The sequence below is a fragment of the Saccostrea cucullata genome, unplaced genomic scaffold, assembly GCF_032062105.1.
Source record: "Saccostrea cucullata isolate Sc308-1 unplaced genomic scaffold, CSIRO_AGI_Scuc_v1 ctg4178, whole genome shotgun sequence".
Lineage (NCBI taxonomy): Eukaryota > Metazoa > Mollusca > Bivalvia > Ostreida > Ostreidae > Saccostrea > Saccostrea cuccullata.
This window is the reverse complement of record NW_026937050.1, coordinates 24904-43706: the sequence shown is the minus strand read 5'-3', so window position 1 is coordinate 43706 and position 18803 is coordinate 24904. Positions and strand designations below refer to the sequence as shown.

The window sequence follows — 18803 nt, the reverse complement described above, 5'->3', positions numbered from 1 at the left end:
GTGCTTTCATTTCCAGGTTCTACCTTAAATAAATTTTGCAACAACTGAATGTCTAAAACACCTTTTGTGTAAGAGCCAATGCAGTTCCTAGTATTAAGGCATGATTCTTAATAAGGACCTTTTCTTAACCAGTGCATAATGTTTCTTGGACATAGAGAAAAACAAGAGGCCCATGGGTCACATTGCTCACCTGAGCACATTGGTTAGGAAATAAAAGCAGAAATCACTTCAGTATTGAGAGGTTTACATGGGGGGAGGGGGGTTTAAACTACCAACTACCTGATGATGCGTCCATACAATAAATGCCTTTGCTGTTTTTGAGCAGATGATATTTTTCCTATTTATTCATTTAACCCCCTCCCCCCCATTGTGGCCCAGCCCTACCCCTGGGACACCTGAACCAGTATGACTTTGTACTACCTGAAGATGCCTCTATATCAATATGATTAAACATGGCTTTTCAGTTCTTGGGAAAAAATACCGGTATTTCATTGATATTGCTAGGCAAAACTTTGATCCTCAATTGTGGCCAACCCTACCCAACACCTACTTCCCATTCATGACTTGAACAAACTTGAATTAACACTACGTGAGGATGCTCACATAAAGATATGACATATCATGGTTGTGTGGTTTATAAAAAGAAGAGTTTTAAAAATTTTCCAATGTATTCATTCCTATGTAAAACTTTAATTGTCCGTGGTGCCCCGCCCTACCCATGGGGGTCATGATTAGAACAAACTTGAATCTACTGGTACACAACCTGAGGATGTTTTCACATAAGTTGCATCTTTCCTGGCCCAGTGGTTCTGGAGAAGATTTCCAAAGATTTTTCCTATACAATTCTATGTACTAGTAAATCTTTGATCGTCAGTTATAGCCTGGCCCTACCCCCAGGGGTCATGATTTGAACAAATTTGAATCAACACTACCTGAGGTTGTTTTTTGACATAAGTTTCATCTTTCCTGGTCCAGTGGTTCTGGAGAAGATTTCCAAAGATTTTTCCTATACAATTCTATGTACTAGTAAATCTTTGATCGTCAGTTATAGCCTGGCCCTACCCCCAGGGGTCATGATTTGAACAAAATTGAATCTTAACTACCTGAGGATGTTTTCACATAAGTTGTGGTCCAGTGGTTCTGGAGAAGATTTTCAAAGATTTTTCCTTTATAATTCTACATTTGATCGTCAGTTGTGGCCCGGCCCTACCCCAAGGAGTCATGATTTGAACAGAATTGAATTTACACTACCTGAGGATGCTTCCATATAAGTTTCATTTTTACTGGCCCAGTGTCTCTGGAGAAGAAGATTTTCAAAGATTTTTCCTATATAATTCTATGTAAATCTTCGATCGTCAGTTGTGGCCCGGCCCTACCCCCAGGGGTCATGATTTGAACAGAATTGAATCTTAACTGGTTCTTGAGAAGAAGATTTTCAAAGATATTTCCTTTATAATTCAATGTAAATCTTTGATCGTTATTTGTGGCCCGGCCCTACCCCAAGGGGTCATGATTTGAACAAATTGAATTTACACTACGTGAGGATGTTTCCATATAAGTTTCATTTTTACTGGCCCAGTGGTTCTGGAGAAGATTTAAGATTTTTTTTAAATTCCTATATATTCCTATGTTAAACTTTGATCAGCCATTGTGACCCCGCCCTACCCCGGGGGTCATGGTTTATACAAAATTGAATCTACACTACCTGATGATGCTTCTACGTGAGTTTCATCTTTCCTGGCCCAGTGGTTCTGGAGAAGAAGATTTTTCCTATATATTCCTACTAAAACCTGTGATCGGCCATTGTGGCCCCGCCCTACCCCCGGGGGTCATGATTTGTACAAAGTTAAATCTATACTACCTGACGATGCTTTCAAGCGAGTTTCATCTTTCCTGGCCCAACGGTTCTTGAGAAGAAGATTTTAAAAAGATGCCATTAATTTTTAATAATGCATGATTATCTGCCCTTGGAAGAGGGCTTGGCCCTTCATTTGAACAAACATGAATCCCCTTCACCCAAGGATACTTTGTGGCAAGTTTGGTTGAAAATGGCCTAGTGGTTCTTGCGAAGAAGATGAAAATGTGAAAAGTTTACGACTACAACGACTACAACAACAACGACAGACAAGAAAAATTTTGATCAGAAAAGCTCACTTGAGCCTTTGGCTTAGGTGAGCTAATAAATTGTATAAAGCTGTTAATATTGAGTTTATTTATTTGATTTTCACTATATGCTACCTACCTTTGCTCCTGGGTATTATGCCAATGATCTAAGGACATATATATGTTGAAGAAATCTGCCTCTTCCAAAATGGTTAATTTCCGAGCCCCTGGGTCAGAGGTATTTGGAAGGGGAGGGGTGGGGGTTACATAGTCTGAAAATAAATTCATGCTTTGAAATCTGCACTATGGTATTAATCAACTATTTATGATGAAATAAAATTCATGCTAAAATTTCCAAAAATTTTGAAATATGTGGCCACAGGGTTATTGGTTCCTGTGGGATGGGGTGCACAACTGGTTACAAATTGGAAATGCATTTTCTCTTTGTTACTCTGGTCTACCTTTGGGTATTAAGCAACTAAAGTAAGCATGCTAAGTATATAACTATGATATGCAATGGTGCCTCTCTCAAAATTGAGAATTTCATGGTCTCTGGTTCAAAACATGAATCAAATTCAATTGTTGGAAAGTTGTTACGGGATACTCAGGTGACCTATAAGGTCCGTGGGCCTCTTGTATAAAATTTAGATCTAAGGGCAGATCTCTCTAACTGCAAAAATACCATAGAATCAGAACTCTTAAGTGTGCAGTGTAGAGAGGGTTCTTAAGATAACCCTTCTGTCCTAATTCTCTAGGTCAACTTTTCTTCGAGTATTGAAATATTTTCTTCTAATATTTAAAATTGAAATATTGAAACTAGATTTCTTTTATTGATCAAATAATTTTAACATTATATACTGTAACGTGACATTTTTTAAAAACATATACATACATGTATCTGCAACATTTAACATGTTTAATATAAACCTAGCTAGTAGTCCACATTCATGAGTCATACATCCGCTGTTGTTGCATTTTTAGTCTTCAAAATGAAACGTGTATGACCTTTAGAAAGAAAATACATGTATATATTGAATTAATTTCGCCAATTAGCAGGAATTTTGTGATTTTGATAAAGTAATGTGTGTGCGTTAGGTCATCATTAAAAATATTTTTGTTTCCCTCTCAGCTTGCCCTAAATTTTTCAGACAGGTTGGTAGGAATGTAAATAATTTCGGAATTCTCCCCTACGTAAACTGCTTTGAAAAAACACCATTCTATAGAATTAAAACCAAAAATTAAATGATGCCGTAAATAAAACTAAAATAAGTTCCTCAAGTAAGACGGGTGTGTTAATAAGAAAATTGTCATGGCCTAAGGAACATCTTGCTTCTCAGTCATTTTGCGTGACATTATGAACAAGCTTATTGCATAGACTTGTGACATAGACTCGTGACAAACCTTATGGTTACAATTAATTGGAAGTCACGTGCGATCTATACTCCTGTTCTTCTAATAAAATTGTCCTTAAAATTTTTAGCTCTGGTGAGCCAAAGACTCTGTGAAAGAGCTAATTGTATGGTCATTTGTGCAGTGGACTTAGAATCATCAAACTTTGTCAGTTAATTCATCTTGAGTCCTCAGAAAATTTCAATCAAAAAGTAGGTGTTGGTTTTTCTGAGAACGTCAATCAAAAAGTAGATTACTGTGACCTACTTTTGACATTTTATGGCTATATTTAAGTATCTCGAGTACTTATTGGCTTTGAATCATCAAACTTTGTTAGTTAATGCATTCTTGGGTTTTCGGAGAATGTTGACCGAAAAGTAGGTCACGGTGACCTACTTTTTAATATTTCAGCTACTTATTGGCTTAGAATCATCAAACTTTGTTAGTTAATGCATCTTGAGTCCTCAGAAAATTTCAATCAAAAAGTAGGTCACCTTGACCTACTTATCGTATTTTATAGCTATATTAAGATTTTCAGCCCTAACTGGCTAAGAATCTTGGGATGCTTAGAGTTAGAGGCTTCAAATAGAAAGTGACATATTGTACAATTTATCAGAAGAGCGATTCAAGGCCTTTGGGCCTCTTGTTATATATCTGATATTATACTCTGACCTTGACCTTGGTTTAATGACCTGAGATGAGAATCATGACAGTGATGACACATTCAGCCCGTAGGGCAATATGATGTTTTGAAGTTATTTCATTATAAGGTTATGTTATGGACGAGACTTTTCCATCTTAAATCCAGTGACATTCTCAAAGTGACCATATGGTAGGGTTGTTATGATCCTATAATCACAAGTATTTTCTGGACTTTCCTCCAGTGTCCACATTTTAATTAGGCGAAGGATTCAAGCTCTATGTCCTTTAGATGTCTTTTATCTCCATAAAAAGAAATCCATGGGGTTCCTCTATGCCCCCCCGCACCCCCTAGTGAATGCTACACAAAAGATGATCAGGAAATTAAAAATTTCCACAACATTCATAAGCACCAATACAGTTTAGACTTAATGGTGATTGATTGTATGTTGTTCTTGTACATGTATTGAAATCAGCTGCAACGAAGTTCATGAAAATGCATATTACATAAAACACATAATTATAATACTGCATTTACCATATCTTCCTAGAGTCAATCATTTCTATACAACAAAAATAAAACAATGAAAGCGACACAAAATAGCATTTTTGTTTTGATTTTCCATTTGTTGGCAAACTTGCAAAACTTTCTGATTGCACCATGTAATTTGAAGCGTCGATATTTTTTTCACACTTTTGTTTAGCAATCGCTTCCAATATTGTAAAATGATTAAAATCTGAGGAGCAAATGAAATTTAAACAAAAAAATAAAATAGAAATATTAACAATCAGGACGCATACAGCTGGAAAAACATTCAAATATTGTCCAGTTCAGATGAAAGGCAACGCTAAAAACAGATGTCGAACCGTAGAAAAAATCTTTAAACCTCGTCAATACCTATTCGATATTTATAGGGGGAATTTAAATATACCATTGTTTGGTATACATTGAATTTGTGGCAGTTTTTCAACAGTGTCTGTACTGTAGACTTTTAAAATGAATTATGGAAGTAATATCGTGGCTAGGCGGTTAGGTCAAAACTGATTAAAGCTGAAAAAGTCAGATTTATTTCATTCGTGTTTAGATAATCCTTAACCCGCTAGTGGTTCTATGGAACTTTTAAGATTCATGAAAGTGGCGAAGTGGTTGCGAAGGAGAGGTCGAGTTTAGGGATGACAGCTTTTCACTATAATGTTATTTACGAGGTAAGTAATATAACCTTTTTTGGAACCATATTACGACATGCATGAACATTTTTTTCTTTAAGACTTTGCAACATTTTAATAATTCTATAACAGTATATATGCAGTTGGGGTGATCGACTATTCTAGATTTGACCTGATTTCAACACAGTATTGAAACCTAAGCTGCTGTATGCTGAATACACATGGTCTTTCAAATTAATCTAGTATTGATAGACGGGTAAATACTTAAGAGAGTCTTTAGATAATATTTGCATGCAAAATATTATCAGTAAAGTCATCAGCTCGTTTACTAGTGAATAGCGGATCTAGGACCAGTGGCCTTTCCTTTGGATTTTTTTGTTGTTTAAATTTTGTTTGTAATATCCTAAAATCAACGGAAAAACAACTCTTATTTGTTAGAATTTTTTCACACCCCCCCCGGACCCACACCAGGGCTTTGCCCTAGACCCATGAGGATCTTCCATGCAGTCCTCGGACCCTTGACCTTAGATATGTACTGCGCCCTCCCGTTATGAAATTTCTGGATCCGCCGTTGCTAGTATTCAAAATAAGTTTAATGTGGTACATCGCTTAATACTTAATTAATTGCATTACAATCATCAGAGTCATTGAGAGTTACTTCCCTGTCGTCTATCAACTCTCTCTCTCTCTCTCTCTCTCTCTCTCTCTCTCTCTCTCATACATGTTATGTACTATACTTTTTTGAAACAGAATAGACAGAGTAACGTCGAAATCCGACAAGTATTTTGCCAATAAACTTTTCAAGCGGGTATAATTATAGTAATCGGGATGTCCGTCCGTCTGTCTAGCTTTATGTCCGCCTGGTACGCTTTGGAGTACCCCATCTCTTATCTGCAACTCCTCTTATACCACTGAATGAAATTTGATGAGACTTTCAGAGAAACTTTTTTACTTCTTGATCCAACGCATATATTGGGTTTCCCATATAGAAAAACATGGACACTGCCATTATATTTATATGGGAGGCGGGGTGGGGTATCATTTAGTGAGCTCATCGCTCACAGTACCTCTAGTTTGCTGTCAGAAAAATGTATTTTTCATTTCAGTTCATTTTTTAGTTCAAAGAATCACAGGTATCAGATATTTAACCCCAGGGATAACAAAATAATAGTACCATAAAAACGATAAAACATTTTAACATTATCATTTATGTTTTATCATTGCTTCTTTATTATTCAACACAGCCTAGTGAGAAAAACTACTTTTAAAACCATTAATGGTATTTCTTTGGAAATTTTATGACCTTTTTTGACCCAGTTTTATAAAAAATTTCATGTTCAGCTGAAAGGTCTCGTATAATGGCTTCTTAAAAGTAACATTTTAGTCAATCAAGGAGCTAAGAAATTATATGTGGTTATATTCAATAATTTCATATATAGTTTTATGATTGAATATATTAACATTGAATAGTTCTTATATACACATGTAGTGTTTTTTTAAACATCTGAGAACACTTGACGAATTCATTGAATAAAAGGAATTGTCATTTACTTACCTAAACCAGAAATTTAAGCTGGTTACTGCATATTGAATGATTAAAATCTTGCAAAATATTTTTTTTCTTTTTAAAATGCCAAATATTTTTCAATAATAAAATTGATATAAAAGAGAGATATTCGCTAAATACATGTATGTGTTGTTTGCTAGTCATTTTGTAAAACTGAACCATGTGATTCTAAGGAGCTGACACTTGTAGATCAGTATAGGTGCTTCGCGAATATGTCTGTTTTCTCACCTAACTTTAACTTTTATTAAAATGATATATGATGTTTGTCGTTTTCACTCCTGTGCAGTTTTAAAATATTTTCCCATGACACCATGATGAATTTATATAAAAACAAATATTCGTAAAATTATAATTCTTTTTTTTTTTTTACAGTAAAGTCGTTGACTGTGCAATTTTGTCCACTTTTATAAATGGGCTGTGGAAACACAAAACAAAAAGTCATTCAACTTCATCCAGAAGAGAAAAAGAAAGAAAAGACAGTCGTGTTCAAGGAACCGCCAGTTGACGTCATTAACTACATACAGCCATACCCACAAAATAGAAAACGGCGGAAGTAGATAAACTAAAAACATGGGGTGTGGACAAACAAAACCAATAAAGACTGAAACTCATAGAAAATCTGTCACCTTCAAAGATCCGCCCGTCGATTTTATTGAACCAGATCCAAAGACCACTTTCCTCTCGACCTCACTGCCAACTCAGACGTTGGAAAATAGTCTTTATCCTCCAAAACCGCCAAAGACCAGACGGCATGAGATAATTCCTAACGATGATATGTTTTATTTGGTAGATGAACATGCGTTAAAGGCAAGAATTAAATAAATTTTATCGAGAAAATATGATATTCAAAAGGCTGCCTAGATGGGCTGGCAGCAAAATACCAAAAACATCAGCCTAAAAATATTAACCACATAGTTCTAACTATTATAAAACTATAATGTTTTGTAAAAAATTAATATTAATTCCAGCTTGAATATTTTATGCAATTTCCTTTATTTTATACCCCTTTCCTGAAGTTTTGACTTTTATTTTAACGCAATTTGAGTTAGATTTACTAAAATTCAACCAAACACATATGTACATGGTACTCAGTACAGCACTTCGAACCCCTTCTAAATTGCTCTTTTCTTTCCTTTTTTTAGGCGCCAAAATCAGTAGACACGTCTGTTGAATCTCTATGCAGATATCTGATGAAACCAGCCAAAAACGACATGGAAAAATGCCGGCTATTTTACAGATGGATCACAAACAACATTTCGCAAGTGTTCTTATTTCTCAAAGAAACATTTCATTTGTAAAAATTCTGCATACCAACAGATTTATATTATCATAATACGCGGTTAAAATTAAGAGTCATTCTCTGTAAAAACCAAAGAATCCAAGGAGGCCGTAAAAACGAATGTCTCCGAAATACGTAATTTTTTGTATTTAGAGTGTACTCAGGTGTCTAACTGAGAAAACCACCTTAGTTCATGTTTCGGGGTGTCCGTTGCCATGGCAACCGTAACTAACACAAATATGGCCATTTTGACAGGTTCTATTTCATGAAATATAGCATTTTTAACCCCAATATTCCTTTAAACACGAAAAATATTACCACTTTCAATTATATAATTTATTTTATGCATTCTTAAATAATTAAAATAATTAAGAATTAAATCTTTTGCCTGAGGCGTTTCAAGCTGATAGAAGGCTAAAAATATCAAATTTCATGATTTTTTCAAAATGCAGAAAAATCCATTTTACCCTCTATTTCAATTACATTTATCTTTAAATTCCAAGATAGGTTTTTTAAACTTCTTGTTTATTCCAAATATCTATACTATAGTCTTTCATTTCATATAGATTCCAAACATGTGTTTTTCAGATAACTCGGGAAATATCAAAATGAAAATAACCCATAATCCCGAATTTCCTCAGATATGGATTGGAAAACTGCGTTAATTATACATTGTATATGGTATATTTTGTAGAGTTTGTTTTTCTCTTTTGAGGACATTGTTTATGTAAAACAACCTTAACAGAGAATTAAATGATAAAAATGAATGAAAATGTATCATTTTAGGGGCGGATAGATAGTTTTCGATTGACCAAGAGTTACTTCCCGTTGGTCGCCATACTGGAGGTCCAAACGCTCATATTCCTTCATTGTTCAACCAATTTAAAATTTTTATATTTGCTATTCTGAATTAGAAATCATTATTTTTCTGAAGTATATAAATTTTTGGAAGCCTCTTTTATTTAAAAAAAATTATTTAATAAAGATTTTCCACCAAATATTTCTGCTATAGTTTCTTAAACTTGGTAAGACAAAGAGGGAAAATCACTGAGTCGACCTCCAATATGGCGGCCAACGGGAGGTAACTTTCGCTAAATTCAGGCCTATCGAAAACTATCTATAGCAACATAGCAGTGGTTAACAGGGCTCATGGGATTTTTTTTCATTTCATGTTTTTATCGGTTCAAAATCACTTTTGTGGCTAAATTTTAACAATACTGACGTGTATATTAATCATGCTACTAATCAATTCTTTAAATGAAATTTAGATATATTTAAGATATAAAAGTAATACACAGATATTTCATTTTACCCCCCCCCCCTTTTTTTTAAATGAGGAAAAGGCTGGGGATTAATGACACCTGTTCTATGACTCAAATTTTATCTTCTTCAGCTATTAAACGTATTTGTTACAAATTTAGCTGAAAAAAAAAGAGTCGATGAAAAGTTAATTTATTAACTCTATCACAACGTAAGGCTAAGGTCAAGAGTTCAAAGTTAACTGAAGAATATATATACATGTAGTATAATTACCTCTCCACATTTTCAGGAATTGACTGGATGACCTTAAGTCAGGATTTCTATAAAGTACAACATGTTTAATCCAAAATGGTTTAAATGGACTAAATAATAAATTGATAACTGAAAATAAATCTGAAAATTAAAAGATTATTATTTATTATTATTTTTTCAAAGAAAATATAAAAGATTATGGTGTGCAGAGAAAGTTCGGGCTAATTATTTTTTTTAAATAACTTTTTCAATTATCAATTTATATTAAAGCTCAAACATTATTTCATATACTTGTAATTGATTGATACACAATGAAGCATTTCAAAAATATGTATGTATACTGTTGAACACAAACCATTCACAGCAACATATCTAAATAATTTGATTATTGAGCTCATAAAATTATAATACCAGCAGAATAAGGACAACAAAAGTAAAATGAGGCCATACATGTAAGTAATAAGAGTTCCTGTCATTCAGATTTTCAACTTGATTGCAGGCTCGTAAGAGGCAATTTCAGTTGGAAGAGGGGGGGGGGGGGCACAACCATACATTCTCAGTGAAAACTACCAAAAATTTCTAGAAAGCAAAATAAGGACAAAAGATCATTAGACGTATTTTCTGAGGGGGCACAAGCATAGAGTAGCTATGTTTATTATAGAATTCTATATATTGGCAAAATATTAGGGGGGGGGGGTCAAATGTTGGTCATATTGTGAAAAATAATTATATATTTTCTATGAAATACCCAAGAGCCATTAGCAGGAATAGTAGGGCAATGACATACTTAAGTGAATAATTACATAGATGTACAATAGGTGGTTTTTCACTTTTATCAGTTAATATTTTTGTCATCCAAGTAAACGTTATCCTTAAGCCTTGAAAATAATAATAGACACTTTTGACATAGATTTCTTTAATTTTTTTGTCAATTTTATAAAAATTCAATAATTGTAACAAAGGATCGAATTATCATTTTACATGCAATGAGACTACTGTTTATACACTTTTTATCTTTTATTTAAGAATTTACATTATTAAAATCTTTTTAAAAAATTATTTGAAGCATATTCATAGTAGTGCATAGTGGACCCATGTTATTATGCATGAATAACTTCAGGATAAGTGGTCAAAACTTCCCTCAGGTATAATACTAGGCAAGACTAGGATTTTCTTCAGATACTGTAAGACTTCACTATTTCTTTGATGTTCTTTGGGAATAACAGCAATGTTTGTCATTATATTGTTGTAGTATAATTTAGCAGGCTTAGTGAAGGTGTCCCGACGGTATCTCCCATTCTCTGAAAACTCTCACTAATTTTCATCAGATACTCATTCATTTGCTGAATGTCATGACTGGTCATGACTAAATGTAAAACTCTGGCTTCTTGAGTTCTGTAATAGACAATACAAGTATTTAGATTTACCAGGTAGATAATACAAGACTTAAGTTAACCAGAAATCTCTGTCAAGACTGTAGCTCTACTGGTTTGTACTTATAATAAAGAAAGAGAAAACTAGCAGTTGGGACATTTACAAAAGCAATCAATAGAATAATGACAAAAACAGATACACAGAATTATTTATCTTATTGTAGTTTACTTGTGTGCCAAGTTATATTGAAATCAGACCAAAACTGTAGGAGGAGTAGCATTTTGAAAAACTGTTTACAGACGGACAGACATACAGACAGACAAACAGACGACGGACACATTACTATCGCATAAGCTCTTATGGTCTTTGACCAGTAGAGCTAAAAATGATTAAAGGATCCCATTGGATCATGAAAACAGTTACACTTGTACATGTAATAGGTCATACATCCTCTCTACACCAGTGTAAAATGATTTTTGGACTTTGCGAAAATTATATTGAATAAAGATGTAAATAATAAGCTTCTCTATTTCATTTTCAATACATGATACATGGCATTTAACCCCAGGAAAAAAATGTTCAAACACAAAACAGTATCAGTAGAAATAATTGCTATTTACTTCTATGGAGAAGATACATGTAAACAACATGTTTATAATTTAGAATTTAAACTACATTGTATCTTGCCCTTTTAAAATGTTAAGAATACTTGATTTATTTATAAACTGAGTAATATAGTGTAAAGGTATATTTATTGGCATTTAAATCTAAGGGCAGATAAATAGAACAGAATCGTAACTCTTTAGTGTTCAGTGTAGAGAGGTTTCTTAAGGAAAGTGGTAGAAACTCTTGTCAAAATTTTTGAAAATAACAACTTGGGTCATGTTTTAATGAATAAAATGAATAAGTTTTACAGTGTAGTTTTTTTTTAATTTCTTATTCAAAGTTGCACAAAAATTGAATTTGAAGTAAAAAATATTTGTATAGAATAATTAGGATGATTTCAGATGGGTAGAAATTGGAACATCACAGAAGAACGTTTACATGCCTTGAAAAGTGGGTCAATAATAGTAGTTAATGTATATATGGAACATGAAAGCTGTATCCTCTATCCTTCAAAATTTATTACCAATGTCTAATTTCTTGAAAGATATAGAAGTCAAGGCTATTGGGTCAAAATTATAGTACATGGACACTATACCTCTTTATAATTTGGTTTTAATATGATGTTGAAGGCTCCATGAATGATCTAAATATCTTCCCCTTCCTTGTGATGCCCCTCACTTGGTCACACAGCAGAATGCTACAATAAATTGTATATTTTCATAAAAATAATTCAATTCCTTACAGGTACCAATTAAAGCACAATTATATAAGAATGAGTTGTTAATTTTTTTTGCCATTCACCACATATTTAACGGTACTTTTTATTTAGTTTTGTATGTTGACAGATCTAAAATAAATAACTGTGTACAATAATTCAAATTGGAGAAACTTTTTAATTAATATCTTGTTAAACTTTAAATGCATACATCATTATAGAGTGTTCAAGATAAACAAGGAAAATGAAATTTACAAGGTCAAGTCCAAAGATTATTTCTTATTCTACCCACATAGCTATTAATAGCTACAATGTACATGTATGTAGGTTAAAGCTACCCAAAGTAGCTATTTTACCCACTTCTAAGACCTACACATGTAGATAGAAATGCTTTAGTATAGTCTTTGGACTGTACCTTTTTACATTCATTTCGATTTAATTCTTTTTCAATAATTTCATCTACTCATAACTCTACGAACAAATATTATTATATTGTGTATCAGAAATTGTAGTTACTTACGTGTACATGCATGGTGTATAACACTGGTAGCGTTGCACCAGCTTGACCAATCAAATGACCTGCTCTCACATTTTCACATGTTCTGTTTGGAGGGGAATTCTTGGTCCATCTCCTCTGGTATTTTCAATATGCAGGTGTGAACTTAGAAGACTTGGAATTTGACAAAACTTCCTTCTTCACTTCTTTGTATTTTATTTTGAAGAAAAGTTAAAATAACGTCCACATTCGATAGTCATTCACCATGTTCACTGTATTTACTAAATAATTTTGCAAGTGTAACACATGGCATACGACCTACTTTAGACAATACATGGCCATTGCTAAAACTCACGAGTTGTTGAATGTCTTCAGAATAAACAATATCACATCTGCCAAGGAAGCTATACTGTATAATCTAAGCAGTTTTGTATAAAAATATCAGTAAAACACATCGTTTGTGAAAAGGAACTCCAAACCGGCAAAACGTCATGCTTACAAATACTTTTGTTTTTACCTTCCTTCGCTGTCGGAACTAGAGAGTTCTACAAAGGGAGATAATATTTTTGTGAAATGCTAGTTTTTTAAAATTTTGAAATGTATTTTATTTTTTTAAAGCAAAAAACACACATCCAGAATAATTATGAATAAATAATCAAGTATGTTTGCTTTCAAAATATTGTTAATATTTTATAAACCTATCTTGGGATTTTTTATAAAATGGCACTGAAAGTATGGTTATTTAGCGTGTTGGTTAAGGGTTAAAAATAGGAGGAAATTAAATTTCTTTAAAATAAAAAGGAGTGTTAGTGATGAAGCAAAATAATTTTTTATCTTTACTTCACACCTTGTTTTCACAATTTAATGCATTTAATCCAACCATAGTTCATTACTTATTTTGAATTTTTTATGTCAAATTAGGAGAAAACTGACCTTTTCAAACATGGGGGTAGCCACAAAATGTGTTAGGGGGCCATAACCTGGAGGATAGGTCACATCTCAAAATTTTTAATATACCTAATTAATCTCATACACATTCATAATTTTTTCATATATGTTTTATTAAAATCTGTGGTATTCGTTTGAACGGCATCTGTGGTCCTTACAGAGAATGACTCTTAATATGTTAATTATTCATTTTAATAACAGTCAACGCTAGCTCACATAAAACTTCGTCAATTAATAATATTTTAATTTCATGTAAATTACTTGAATCTGATTCGTCGAGAAACATTTGATAAAAACACTACTACCCGCTGAATAATGAAGCCACGCCCTCCTGCGTAGCAACAGTCAACATTGCTTGACGACGGGTGGTATTCCAAAAAATAGCGACTGCGCGGAATTTATGCGCGCACGGTTCACTGTAATATGTATTTGTATATATAATAAATATTGCATGTAGTTGAGTGTAACACTGAAAATTTTCACCCCTCGAAAACCATTGTCAACCTCGGCTGCGCCTCGGTTGACAATGGTTTTCTTGGGGTGAAAATTTTTAATGTTACACTCAACTACACGCAATATTTATATAATATTTGTTTTATTATTTACACAGATACGACACAGCCGCCTTGTTCCAAGGTAAAAAGAAGCCGGTGGATGCTGAATCCGTCCTCAAGTTAAAAACTTCCGTCTGTGTAGGTTACACCAATCTCTTCACTGCTTTATGTAGGTGCGTGATGCTGTATAATCCACTAACGCTTTATTTTGCAACAAGAAATGTTGATTTTAACACTCATCACCAAATTTGGGGGAGGTAAACTGGAATCACATTGTCCGCCTGTCTGTATTAATTCTTTGAACCCTCGGTAGCGATATTACCCCACCTCTGATGATTTTTCTACGAAATCCTGGCTTACGATTGGTTGAAGACTGTCACGTGAAGGCAGTGGATTACTTATACACGGTCAGTTGTAAATCTATACACGGTCAGTTGTAAATCTATACACGGTCGATGTATTACGTCACAAACACAAACGTGACGTCATAATAGGCACAGTATAAGCGTGATGAAGCATTTAGCAGAGAAAACCATTTATAAACTACAGATAAAACGTAAATGTTTCATCGGTGGGGTAAATTCGTTACATAGTCTGTTAGTGACAGGGTATGGGATGATACCTGGTTAGTAAATTTCATACCTGACTCGGCTCCGCCTCGCCAGGTATGAAATTTACTAACCAGGTATCATCCCATACCCTGTCACTAAAAGACTATGTAACTAATAATACATGCCAAGGGAATATGTGCAATCCCCATCTTGAGGGTTTTATTCCAAAAGAATGAAAAGCATAACAAGTGTATTTTGACGTGACTTTAGAGTATGTTCTTATTTAAACTATTATGAGTTGAACTAGGTCAAGGTCTCAATGGGGGTATCGATCCCATAAGCTTAGTTTTAATTATCTTTTTATATTAGTGTGATGAAGCACTCTTCTTTTTTTATCTACAGATGAATGCAAACTAGTACTTTGCTTTACGTAAATATTTGGCAATTTTTGCAAACTTATAATTCTTTCTGTTCGACTTTTTACACGGTTGCATAGTTTTTTTCACTTTCTCATTTATATATACAACTTGAAAATTTAGTGAAGCTTGAAAAATATTTATATATGTATAACAGGCAGTTAAATGATTTGTTTTGCAGGTGCGCTGACATTACAGTCCAAAAGATATCCGGATATGCCAAAGGCTATGACTACAACCCAGAAATCCGATTCGAATACGGTCACGCCACAAGTCATGCGTGGAACGCAGTGCACGTGGACGGAGAGTGGCGATTGGTGGAGTGTACGTGGGGAGCGGGGAATTGTGACGAATTAAAAAAATTCCACTTCGATTATCACGACCATTTTTTCTTCATGGATCCCGATTCGTTTGTTTTAACACATTTTCCATACGACCCAGATGTTAATATGGCCCTAGCTTGGCAACTCTTAGAGGAACCGTGGTCATTAGATAAATTTAATTCGTATATAAAGCCTAGTATGAAAGCCATTGAATGGGGTATCAACTTTGTCTCCCATTCGTCCAGTGTAGTTTTCTCAAATGGCGTATCAGTTTTTGAATTAAAAAGTAGCACCAAAAATCTGCCTGTTTTAAATGGCGAGCTTTACCCAGAGAAAGGTGAGAGCAACAAGACTTACACATACGCTTACAAAAATGGACCAAGTGATTACAAGTTGGTTGTACGACCACCCACTGTTGGAAAGTATACTCTTCGGATTTTGGCAAATGATAAGGAGGATGACGAGGCTTTTACTCTGGTCTCCTACGTCATCAAATGTGTAAGTACGGATGGACTCGTTCGTTGTTTTCCGTATCATTGGGGACTTTGGGGGCCATCAGTGAAACTGGACAAATTTGGACTGACATACGACGAATCCTCCTGTCCGTTATTCATGACAGAAAATGGCGAAGTAGAAATAAAGTTACCCCTTAAAAATGAACTAGATTGTTCCTGCAGGCTGAGCCATGCTGAAAATCTTCTAAGGGAAAGTGACGATTACGTCATGACGGAAATAAATGGCGGACATTTATGTACTCGAGCAAGGCTTCCAAAAGAGGGGTACTATAAACTACAACTTATGATCAGACTAGAGGACGACAGTTATAAACCGGTGTTGGCTTACATTCTGGGGTCGAAACAAACACTGCCTGTGATTCACAAACTACCGAAATGTTATAGGGCGGCAAGAGAGTTCAGATGTCGTCTGATTGAACCTCTGACGTATGAACTACCCAGAAACACCAAGATTCGGATGAGATTAAAATGTCCAAAGAATTTAAGTCTTGTCCTTAAGAAGCAAACACTCAAATTGGATAAGGTTGACGATTTATGGGATTTTCTTACCACGACGCCGAATGCGGGTGAAAAATTTTGCATTTCGGGAAAACTTCAAAACGGAGATTCTCGATCCACATATAAAGGATTGTATGAATTTTCGATTATATAGACCAGTGACTGGATTTGACATCAATTCAAAAATACTCGATTTTCCCCTGGTGCAATATTTTATCATAGGAGGGCCTTTATTTGTTTATTATGAATAATTTTACAAGCTGTCATTTTAATACTTTTGAGGAATCTGTGATAAAGGATTAAATTATTTTGCTTAGAATTAGTTTTTATATAAATCAATTGAATGTTTTTACACCACCGTCTCTTGATGGTCTACATGTGTATTATTATGGTTTTTAACGGATTATCTGTAAGCCTTTTTTTTTTATACCTGCTCCATATCTTGGTCATTGAACACGGAAAGATTATGAAGGAAAGATGTGTCCCAACCTAAAGTAGGTCGAAGTAACCTCGTTTTGGAATTTGACAGACATACATAATTAAATAGAGTCTAGATAATGTAATACATCATACACAATGAAACATAGAATCATAACAATAGGTCAATTGATTGATGTTAAAACACTTTTAATCAATATTCAAAAGAGGTCAGTCTAGATTTATCCGAAGACAGTTCTCACACACTGTGAATCAATACAAATGAATTTCAAACTCGAATTTCAATCCAATGTTTTCTCCGCGTCCGCGTCGAATTGTGCCCGCCCATTTCATTGTATATTATTGAATGTTTTGATTGTAACAGATAGAAATGACGAAAGCTGCATATTTCCAGTCTTGCCAGTTAATGTTTCGCGGTCCTATATAGTTTCAACTTGTCACGTAAATATAAAGTATGCATAAACAAGCAAATTCAAAGAATTGTGGTCCCCCGCTTTCGGTTTCTTTGTGGATGAGATGTTATTTTTTATGACATATTGTGTCTAATATGAACATCCTATCATTTCATTTATTTAGAAATTATCATTGAAGTTGATTTTTTTGGAAGGATGAAAACCCTAATCCTGACCGTTAAAAAGTTATGACCAAAGTAAAAAAAGTTTTTTTTTAAAAGTAGGTCAACTCCAAGGTCAAGATCAAAAGGTCAAATTTATTTTTATTCAATGAAAGGTTTTCTCACAAGGATTACATATGTGAAGTATGAAAGCCCTAGCCCTTACTGTTCAAAAGATATGGTCAATGTTAAAGTTTTTTCATAAGTACGTAAATATTTAAGGTCAAGGTCAAAAGGTCAAAGTTGTTGATATCCAATGAAAGGACTTGCCATAAAGAATACATATATAAAATATAAAAGTCCTAGTATCAACCGTTAAAATGTTGTGACCAAAGTTAAAGTTTTTTAAAAAGTAGTTAAAACTCCAATGTCAAGGTCAAAGGGTCAAAGTTGTCAAAAGGTCAAAGTTGTTGATATCCAATGAAAGGACTTGCCATAAAGAATACATATATGAAATATAAAAGTCCCAGTATCAACCGTTAAAATGTTGTGACCAAAGTTAAAGTTTTTTAAAAAGTAGTTAAATCTCCAGGGTCAAGGTCAAAAGATCAAGGTTGTTGGTATCCAATGAAATGTCTTGCCAGAAGAAAAACATATGTGAGATATAAAAGTCCTAGTATCTACTGTTAAAAAGTTGTGACCAAAGTTAAAGTTTTTTAAAAGTAGTTAAAACTCCAGGGTCAAGGTCAAAGGGTCAAAGTAATTAGTATTCAATGAAAGGTCTTATCACAAGTATTACATATGTAAAATACGAAAGCCTTAGTCCTCACCGTTCAAAAGATATGGTCAAGGTTAAAGTTTTTTAATAAGTACGTAAATCTCCAAGGTTAAGGTCAGAAGGTCAAGGTTGTTGTTATCCAATGAAAGGTCTTGCCACAAACAATATATTTGTGAAAGATGAAAGTCCTAGTACCTACTATTCAAAAGTTATGGCCAAAGTAAAAGTTTGGAATTTTTGTGTAAAAGTGGGTCAAACTCCAAGGTCAAGGTCAAAAGGTCAAATGTGGTGGTACCCAAAGAAAGGTCTTGTCACAAGGAATACACATGTGAAATATGAAAGTCATAGCTCCACTAAATCAAAAGTTATGGGCAAGGTTAAA

At 33.9% G+C, this 18803-nt stretch overlaps 1 protein-coding gene and 1 long non-coding RNA gene across 2 annotated transcripts; one reads left to right on the top strand and one right to left on the bottom strand.

The window, feature by feature from the left end:
- The first annotated feature begins 5085 nt into the window (after positions 1–5085).
- On the top strand, positions 5086–16945 carry LOC134247117 (kyphoscoliosis peptidase-like). Its single transcript, XM_062729455.1, has 5 exons — positions 5086–5337; positions 7238–7672; positions 8008–8123; positions 14406–14522; positions 15498–16945. The coding sequence occupies exons 2-5, from the start codon at positions 7436–7438 to the stop codon at positions 16804–16806; spliced, it is 1779 nt and encodes a 592-aa protein (XP_062585439.1). The 5' UTR covers positions 5086–5337; positions 7238–7435; the 3' UTR covers positions 16807–16945.
- Positions 9810–13398, bottom strand: LOC134247123 (uncharacterized). Its single transcript, XR_009987767.1, has 3 exons — positions 12872–13398; positions 12232–12333; positions 9810–11051 (listed from the first exon to the last, which is right to left on the bottom strand). It is a non-coding gene; the product is annotated as an uncharacterized LOC134247123 (long non-coding RNA).
- Positions 16946–18803: the final 1858 nt, after the last annotated feature.